A 10,390-nucleotide genomic window follows, 5' to 3' on the forward strand; every position below is an offset into this window, starting at 1 on the left:
CAGTTTTGTGTAACGAACCGTGTTGCCATGTCCACTTATAATAAACCCGGTCGGTTTTTTTTTCAATAAAGGAGCTTTTTATATTTTTCTGCCCAAATGATGGATACGTGCACGAATAAAAGAGAGATCATTAACACAGAGAGAGAGAGAGAGAGATGTGTGCGTGTACACATACACAAAGCCTACACACATAATTATGGTTGACTATGGTCTTATTTATTTATTTTTTTCCAAGAAGGTGTTTTTACAGAAATATCTGGCAACACTTAGTAACGAGGTTTAGTCTTCTTCGCTGCGCTGTATCATATGTTGAATGTTTCTCTTTTTACACTACAAATATTTTATATAAATCTAATAGTTTAAACAAAAGATGTACCGAAAAAAATAAGTCTAAAATAAACTATATTTAAAGGAAGGATTTTTTAACATTTAGTATAATACAGAGTTTAACCATGTAAAATTGATTTTTTTATATATCACACATTTTTGGAAAATTAACAGTCATCAATAATAGGGATCTGGCAACCTGAATGAGATAATACAATGCGCAACACTGCTACTGTTGTTTTATCCCATGAATCTCAGTAGATTGTAGACATCACATCAGATATAGGCTATTTAATTAGAAGGCAGAAAGTACCCTCCTTTCTGAAAATATCCTCCTGGTGTCCTTTGCATGTCGCTAGAGGGCAGCAGATAATCTGTCTTTTCTTCCCCTGTGAAGGCAGGTATAACAGACAGACTGACTTTTCATTTGCACTGTCATTGTGACTGCACCAGTGATGGTTATCTCTTCAGGTTTTACGTCGTTTGTGCGTGTTTGCTCTCAATAAACCTGTTTATCATGATAGAGTTATCATGTGAATTGAAGACTTCAACCGTCAAACACAGTGACGGACAACCTGCTCCAGGTATAGAGCTGCTGGTGGAAGAGGCACTTACATCCTCTCAAAATAAGTGGATTTAATTATTGCAGATAAAACTGATAATCTTTTGCAATCTTTTTCAGTGAAGTCTGCAATGTCAGGTAAAGTGTGATTTATTACAGAAAAAATAGATTTTGTGTTCAATTCCCAGTTAGCTTTTCTTAATTAACTATGATATTCACAAAAAACAAACAAACATCTAAGTATGCATTTTTTTTAGAGTGAATTAATTAATATATTAATTTATTTATTGACTATATATTTATAGTCTGTGTATGCATTTATGTATTTACTGTTTTTTTATTTATTGACTTTTTTAGTGATTCATTCATTGTCATTGTACATATTTTGCTTTTTATTTATAGTCAAATATGTTACTTAAAATATCAGTCAAAAAGCTATATTGAAAGGACCCATTTATTAATATATATAAAAGAGGCACTTTTTATATTTTAATTAAAATGCATTATATGGGAACCTTGGACTTTGGTCCAATCCCCAATTATTTCTGATAAATTACCATGATATTCACAAAAACACAAATCAAAGTATGTGATCTCTGAAGTGAATTCATTCATTAATTCACTCGTTCGTTCATTCATTCTCATTTCTTTTACTTGTTTAATTTAGAGGAGGGGTGGGGTAAAATAATTAAGCTTTGTGTTTTAAAGTGTGGTCAGTTGTACTGACTAAACCACTTAGCAATTGTTTTGTTCTGTTTTTGCTTCTGCTTATTATAGCAAAACAATTGTGTGACTTGTCTTTTGTATCCCACTAAGCAAACACACAGCCTTTATGTGTCTACTAACCATGAAAAGCAGGATTATTTTTAGCAAAATGCTGTTTTTATGTTGCAAGATTTTTACTGGTATTAATTAATGAACATTAATTGGCAATAATAGGATATCAACTATATATCAACTCATTTTGATTGATTTCCACATTTTCAGTGTCAGTTGTGACATACGAACAGCTCAAAGCTATGCTGCCCAATCACAGCGTGCAGCTTTATGATGTCAGGAGTCCAGATGAATTCCAGGCTGGCCGGATTCCTGATTCTGTCAACATTCCTTGTAAGTCACTACTGAAGTGAAGAATCAGTGTTTCTTGTTTCAGTATGCACAATCACTCTCAGTTTTTTATGTATCTCTCAGTGGGACAGCTTGAGGAGTCACTGAAACTCCCACCACTACAGTTTCAACAGCAATTTGGGGTGAAAGCCCCTAAAAAGGAAGACGATGACATAGTTTTCCATTGCCGAAGCGGGAAAAGGAGTTTGACTGCTCTTGAAATCGCTCATCGTCTGGGATTCTCTAAGTAGGCTATTGAAAACATACACAATGATCTCATTATAAGCCCAGAACTCCATTGATCCAATTAATTAAACATTCCTTGTTGTTAGAGGAACTTGTTTTCTTTGTCTTTTCAGGGCACGGCATTATGCAGGCGGATACATTGATTGGGAAAAGCATGAGAAGAAGTAACAGGACTAACTGAGCCGCATTTTAAATGAACTTCAGATCACTTTAACTGGAATTGAAGATAAAATTAAATATTTGACAGGTGAAATTGAAGAAAGTTGCTCATTTTGCTGCTTACAAAGATCGGAGTCATTATTAATATATTTTACTGTCTCATCAGTTATTATATGATATGAATCATATTTCATTAAGATGTGATTATTAATCAATTTGTGTATTAGAAACATTATTGATGTAGTTTGATGACTCATCACAATTATTGTTATGATATATTTTAATAAGGCGATTATCAGAAAATACATGAAGCAGCTATTTCAGATAAATACTTGAAAAAATTGCTCCTTCACAGTGAATTATTAAAATATTTTTAAAAGGCTCTCGACATTGCTTGACCAATTTTTTTTTTTTTGAAATGTGGAAATTTTGACAGATGAAACTGATGAAACTGACAATTTTTTCATATTTTACTATTTACAGCTATGTAAATCTGAATGACTTAGTATATTAGAGTTGCTTTTAAATAGAATAATAACACATCAATTATTATTATTATATTAATTATTTTTAATTTAGCAGAAAATGGATGGAGCAAACCTATTTCAGATAAATACTTGAAAAATTATCCTTCAGATTGAATCAAACGACTCAAACTATTGGACTGTAAAATTGTGATTATATATGCACATTTACAAATGTGCTTAAATTAAAATGTAAAAATTAAATGTTGACAGTTAAAACTGACGAAACTGACAATATTTTCATATTTTGCCACTTGCAAAGATGTGAATCTGAAAGACTTAGTGTATCAGAGTCATTATTAATATAGTTATTAATACTCATATCATCATAATCATAATATAATCTATTTCAGATAAATGCTTCAAATAACTGTTCCTTCATATTAAATCAGATAAATAAAATAATTTTTAAAAAGCACTGAGCTATAAAAACTAATGTGAATATGTGCTCACAAATGTGCGTCATTATAATATTTTTTACAAAGGCTCTGGAGAATGATTAATTCGTCTGTGCAAATTTAGTTTGTCCTTCTGCATTGCGTTATTACCACTAGGTGGCAGTAATGCTATTAGGCAAAATAAAGGAGCGTTTTATGGCCAGCAAGCAGAGGTTCGCGGTCACAGGTGCTCGGATGCTCATTTCACTGCTGGCTGTTTGGATGTGGTCGGCTGAACCTTAGAAAAATAGCTGTTGGACTGATGCTGAACACAGATCGAGGCTGGCACATTTTTCATTGGACTGCAATCAAATCAACAGACCTTCCTTCAACCATCTTGGAGAGAATTATTAAAGTGTCAATTTATATAGTGCTGTTATTGTGGAATTACAGACCGAGAAGGCTGTACAGATGTAAGCAATAGCTTTGCAGGTATCGGATTTGGCACAGGCTAGTCTCGTCTTGAGCCTAGGCCTTGTTCTTCCCTGAGTGATGAGAACAGACTATGATAAATGTGAACGTGTCACTTTCACCCCAGCCATAATGGAGTCCACACCTCTGGTTTGTAATATAAAAAATCCAAAGCTAATTTCATTGTTTGCCACAGGGGACCTAAATATTCCCGGGTGTTTATTTGTTGTCATTTTTTTTTCTCCATATTCTAAATTTATATTTCAGTTTATTGTCCCTCATTTGTTAACATAAAAAAGCATCTTCATATTAATTTCATAATTTACTAATACATTATTAAAATCAAAAGTTGTATCTGTTGTCATTATTTAATTGACCTGGGCAGACATGAACTAACTATTAACTAACATTACCAAAGGACAGCCTAAAGAAATATGCAATAATTATAACCAATGGGACTATTGAAAAAAAAAAAAAAAACAATCTGTTAGTCAACTAAGAATTTTAATTAAGAGTTGAATAATATCCTTGTTTGTGTATATTAGGGGGAAGTTGTCACATTTTATTAAAGAGTTTATTGGAAGTTATATCATGTGTTTGAAATGTTATACATTTGCCAAAATAATGGTTTTATATTTTATCCTTTAACATTTTACTGTTATTTATTCAATTATATTATTTCTGTCCTTCTATACAGTTTATTTTGTATTTTGTATATTATTTGTCATTTTGTATATAGACAGGTTAATTGTGGATTCCATTGTGACAAATAACTTTATTTTGAGATTAATACGTTTTAATGTTTTTATTATGTTTTTTTTTTTTTTTTTTTTTTTTTGTATTTCTCTGACCTAATAATAGACAGGTTAATGGCAGCTTCTATTATGACAGCATGCCCTGCTACTGGGGCAGCCTGTGTTCAATGAACAGTATCATTTTTCCTGGGCAATAACGGTGGAAATGTTTATTAACCAAGACACTTAAAAAAAAGTGTGCCTTTATAGAAACAGGCTTTGTTAATAAATAAATAAATATGACCATAGTAAAAGGCATGACAACTAGCCCCGGTCCGTGCCCACAATATTACGCATTTCATTCTCAATAAGACATGCATTTTAACGCGCTATCAGGTCAACTTGTTGTAGCTATTGTGCTGTTAATAGGTCCGCTGGGTCTGTCACAAGTAACAGCTATTTTCAGACAGTCGTTTGCGATCACAGCCTGAGCGTGAACAAACGTCAGCGGAACGCGAATACCTTTAGAGCCATGACATGATTTACAATTGAGCTTTTTGATATGTTATTTAATTCTATCACCTACTTGGATTAAGCTCAATATATATTTGATCTACCATCAAGCACTGAACTAATGAGAACAAAGATGCGTCGTGCGTAAAAGACCTCTTGGAGACGAGAGTGAAGCTCGTCTCACGACTGCAACCACCCGAGCGAATCAAGCTCTGTGCGAAACCATTTGGGTACTGGCTGCACGGAGTTATTCAATGCACAAAGGCATCGTGTGGAAGTATTTTTGGAGCTGTGCATTAGTAAGGTTCACATACGCTGTGCTCGCCCGGCGCGCGGTGAGGATGGAGCCCGTTTCTCAGCACCAACGGCTCGCGCCAAGAGCGACAGGACCGATAACTTTCATCTCAGAGAAAGTGCGTTCAGATGTGGTAATGTCTCGGTTCTACGCTGGAGAAGCTTAACAGGTAGACGCATTGTAAACTGTGTAATCTGCTGCTTGGATGAAGCATAGAATTATAATCGATGCTCTCCAGGAAAAGACTGGATAAATGCATGAGTTAATACTGGTTTCCAGGGCGCATTTGTGCAGATTATCGCCAGCAATTTTTTATTTTTATTTTTTTGCATCAATGGGTGACTTTATATCAGCACTGGGAAATAAAAAATTGCAACTTTTTGATCTGCAGTGCATCTTAGAACAGCACTTATCATCCATGTTAAAGATTTTTGTTATTTAGTTAAACTCTGAGATTAATGAATTAGAATTTGTTTATTGGAGCTGTATGCATCTGACATTATTAAAATATGTTTGTTTGTTTTTTGTTTTTTGTTTTTTTTTACTGTTTTTAAAATGGACTGGAGGAGACAGGTGTACATCATGTATTCTGATGTGACAAATCAAGCATGGATCACCAAATGGCAAAATAGATTTTATGATACCTTATTTTTACTGCTAAAGAGAATTTTCAAAGATATAAAAGCTGCACTGTGAATCAGAAAACATGTCAACTAAAGTCACCAAACACTTGTCATATCTCTAGCAGTCAAGTGTTTTCCAAGTCTCTTTGCAAAATGTAAAATCCAGGGACGTCTGCATATAAACACAAGGTTTCAGACACGCTAGAAATGTTACAATATACGTTGTCAAAGCTTCTGTACCTTGATGTTTGTGTTTTGATCCCCAAAGTCAAAAACTATTCTCTCTTCTCAGATCTTCCTCACTCATGGCAATGTTTAGCAGCAGTGAATGGCAGTGGAATGACTCAGAACATTCTCCCACTCCTGAGGGAAACTACAGCCTGATATCAGGCATTGAAGAAGTGAAGAGGAATTACTATGCCATGTTCTATTCCCTACTCATCCTGGCAATTGTGTTTGGGAACGTGCTGGTGTGTATTGCTGTGCTTAGAGAGAAAGGTCTCCAGACCACCACCAATTACCTGGTGGTCAGCTTGGCTGTGGCTGATCTCTTGGTTGCCTCACTGGTCATGCCCTGGGTGGTCTATTTGGAAGTGAGTAGACAAGAACCTACCATAGCCTAGTTTAGAACATTTCTGTATGGACAACTATTATACAAAAATAAAAGGTTCTTTATTGGCATTGACAGTTCCATGAAGAGGTTCATTAAGATACATAAAACCTTTCCAATTTAGGTTAAAAAAAGATGTCTTTAGATGATTAAAATGTTCTTTGAACTTTTATTTGAGGTCTAAGTAAAAAAAAAAAAATTTTTTAAGGCTGAAAGATTTTTTGGGAACCAAAAAAAAACCTTTTTGGTTGATTTGGAACAGTGTCAGTCTTGAACAGGCACATTTATTCTTAATACATCAAAAACATACCAATTTACAAAAATGTGTCTACAAAAACATATACAGAACTCAAATTGTCAAAAAAGTCGACTCACTATGAAACAGAGGGCTGTTTAGGATGAACTGATTCTTTGGACTGAATTAGACTTTCGGATGCTACATATGAGAGAGGAAGCTGGAGAGTTTAGATGAGAGCATTTGATTATTCCCCTAAGGTTATACATTAATAACACTGATGTAGTCATTGTCAAACCAATCAGCTTTCTGTTACTCAATGCAGCAAATTCATGACCAACTTTAACCAACTTGTGTCTTATGGTACAGTCATATTGGTGAAATTTTGCAAAACAAAAGTCCAAGGTCTATTGTCAATAGTATAGATCTGTATAAAGCACAGTTCACAAAGAAGCCTCTTTCACACCGAGGAGCTTTCTGTTGGTCAACACGGCAAATTCGCATGACCAACTGAAACCAATGCAAAATCTGCAAGTGGAATGCAAAAACAACCACCTCATGTCTCGAGGGATCCACAAATTTGTGCTGTAATCAGTTAAGACTTCCAATCATTTTCTTCAATCAGTAGTTGATTAATAGACATTGACATAAGAAACGAGACTTAAATCAGCAATAATCAGTAAAAAGCAATGTTACATCGTTATGTTTACCACAGACCTTATTTTACTCATAAATTGTAAAACCCCACTATAAAAAGCCTATAGGGAAATCTAGAGGGAACCTATTGCGAATTAGTCTTCCGGGTTTTCATCCCTGCATAGTCTGGAGAGCAGTCAAGTCATAATTAATTCAGTGTCCTCTAAATGATCAATAATTACTTTTGGATAAAATTAGGATAAAATTATTTCATCCATCAATGAAAAACTGCAATTTTTTACTTTTAGATCTACAATTAAGATAGCACATGATTTATATGGTTAAATGTTTTGACCCTAAAAACCTGAAAGTATTTTAACATTAAATGTTAAATTAATTGTCAAATGTTACATTACATCTGGTTAGAAATCTTAAAATAGTATATTAAAATATTATGTAACATGTCTTAATCAACCTTAATGCATTAAGTTACAACTACAGTACAATTTTTACTGTGTAATATCAAATTTCCTTCACTCTTCCCTGGTTTTGGTGGTAATGGTTAAAAACCGTAATTTAGAGACTTTACCTCGGTTAAATTTGGCTGCACGTCTCTTGAATGGCTGCAGCAGGCATTGTGCTGCTCTTGATTAGTGCCAGGAAAGAAGAAAAGAAGATCTTCCTGTCGTGATGCACAACACCTAACAGTCTGATTCTGGAGCATGCAGTTCATTCATCTCTGCCTGAGCCTTATTACACCTCCCTTGCCACTCGAATGGGAGTTATTGTTGTAGGCCCTCTGAGAGATGGACCAAGGGTCTGTTTGCCTGTAGAGCATTCATTATTAGCAAAGCGAGTGTAGGATAAAAGGTGGGACTCTCAAAATGAGTTCTTTCCTTCCTTACAGTGAAGAAACCATATAGGTGAGGCAGTGTGGCTAGAAATAAGTTGCTCAGTTGGACATAATTTTGCCCTTAATATGATCCTGTTGTACCTGTGCAGGTGGTTGGTGGATCTTGGCTCTTCAGTCGCTTGTATTGCAATGTTTTTGTGACCCTGGATGTGATGATGTGCACTGCAAGCATACTCAACCTGTGTGCCATCAGTATCGACAGGTAGGGAGCTAGTAATAAATGTCTGCTTGATTATTTGTGGTTCTTTTTTTTGGAATTGATTGTTCTGGGTTTACTACACACAGGCTTTATTTTTAAAGGGTCTTTATTGGCATCCATGAAGAATCTTTAACATCCATCCACAAAAGATTCTTTATAGTGAATTAAGGTTCATTAGATTATTCAAATGTTCTTCACACTAAAAAAATAAATGGTTATTTTAAGAATAGTTCACCGCAGAGTTTTTTGGGGAACCAAAAATTGTTCTTGGTATCACTGCAAAAAAATCTTTTTGGAACCTTTTTCAGAGTGCAAAATAAGCTCAATCGACTGCATTTGTGGCATGATGTTTATTGTTACCACAAAATTAATTTCCACTTGATTCTTTTCTTTAAAAAGGGGGTTACCGTCAGACACTTAAAATTGAATTAAATGGAGCTAATCAGCAAACAATAAAATAATCAGTTTCAATAGTAAAGCCAAAAAAAAAAAACATAATAACCAAAATAAAATATGCATATTAACACGAGTGTAAAAAAGTGTAACTTTTTCTGTATAAAATTATCTGATTCTAAATCTTTGTTACCATAACAAAAAATTTTAATAAATAATTTACTAAATATTTAAGCTCAAATAATGCATGTTTTAATTAATGTAATTTACAATGTAAAATTATAAGCTTCACATTTCTGCTTTTAAATCCATCAAAAATGGGCCACATTCACTTCCTTTGTAAGTGCTTTATGGTATTCACATTAGCAAAATTTCGCAAAAATCAAATCAAACAGATTTCTGTTAGTCAGTTTTGCAAATTTGCATTACCCACTGAACCCAATGCAAAATCTGCACAAGGAAATATTTCACATTCTAATGAACTTCCCATTCACATGGATTCCTACTGAAATGACTGGATTTTGCCCCCCAAAATTTGCATACAACAATGTGACTGCACTTTTACTGTAACCTAAATTTTTTGCTTATTTTTTTAAATAAAACAAGGGATGAGTTGAAACTATTAAACATTATGCCAAATATGCTGTTGAATGCCCTTTCCTGAACTCAAAATATTACTTTCAAATGGTATCAGCAAGTGACAGGTGCATCATTATCACCTTCATACATAGAGCTGGGAGGGGTCCTTGTTTTAGTTTTGATTGCATGGCATGAGTGTGAAAACATATAGAAGTTTAATTAGTTGGAGGAGGGCAAGGGTGAGATGCTGATCATAAAGGACGAAACAGAAGGGCTGAGAGAAAACGATTCAGTAGAAAAGACAGAAATGTATGAAATTTTCAGTTGGGGGGAGAGAACAGAACATATTTAGGTTGATTGTGTCTTTCAGACCGGCCTGTTTAACCTCAATCTCACCACATATAAAAATAGGGGCCAAAAACAGAAACACCTAAGGCACCTGTTGTATCCGTTAGCGTGATTTTTTTCTTCCGCCGCAAGTCTATGGCAGCCCACAGAACCGCTTGCAAGAAAGTTGTGAAATTTGGCACACTGATAGAGGACAGTGTCAACATTAACCACAGCAAGTTTGGAGTCTCTAACTCCAACTCTCTAGCGCCACCACTTGTCCAAAATTTCAATATCTTTATGCTAATAACTTTTGAACGGTAAAGCACAAAAGGAAAATTCTTTTTTCCTCTGAATCCTTCGCTCATGCCGAGTCGAATGGATCCCAAAATTCAAAAATCGTAAGGTTTAGTTTTTTCGCTATTTTCAATTGTTCGAAAAACCTACTTTTTCGAACTCGTCCTAGACGGTTAGTCCGATTTTCACGAAAATTGGCTCAGATCATCTTCAGATGATGGCGACAAAAAGTTATGGAATTCCAGTTGATTCGTCCAATCATT

At 34.5% G+C, this 10,390-nt stretch overlaps 1 protein-coding gene and 1 pseudogene across 1 annotated transcript; both read left to right on the forward strand.

The window, feature by feature from the left end:
• Positions 1–761: 761 nt before the first annotated feature.
• Positions 762–2,783, forward strand: LOC109085566 (thiosulfate:glutathione sulfurtransferase-like). Its single transcript, XM_019100099.2, has 5 exons — positions 762–911; positions 1,010–1,027; positions 1,877–1,999; positions 2,081–2,243; positions 2,356–2,783. Exons 1-5 carry the CDS (start codon positions 845–847, stop codon positions 2,408–2,410), a joined length of 426 nt encoding a protein of 141 aa, XP_018955644.1. The 5' UTR covers positions 762–844; the 3' UTR covers positions 2,411–2,783.
• A 2,660-nt stretch (positions 2,784–5,443) lies between these two features.
• LOC109085564 overlaps positions 5,444–10,390 on the forward strand; it is a 17,962-nt pseudogene continuing 13,015 nt past the window's right edge.

Source organism: Cyprinus carpio, chromosome B24, assembly GCF_018340385.1.
Source record: "Cyprinus carpio isolate SPL01 chromosome B24, ASM1834038v1, whole genome shotgun sequence".
Classification (NCBI taxonomy): Eukaryota; Metazoa; Chordata; class Actinopteri; order Cypriniformes; family Cyprinidae; genus Cyprinus; species Cyprinus carpio.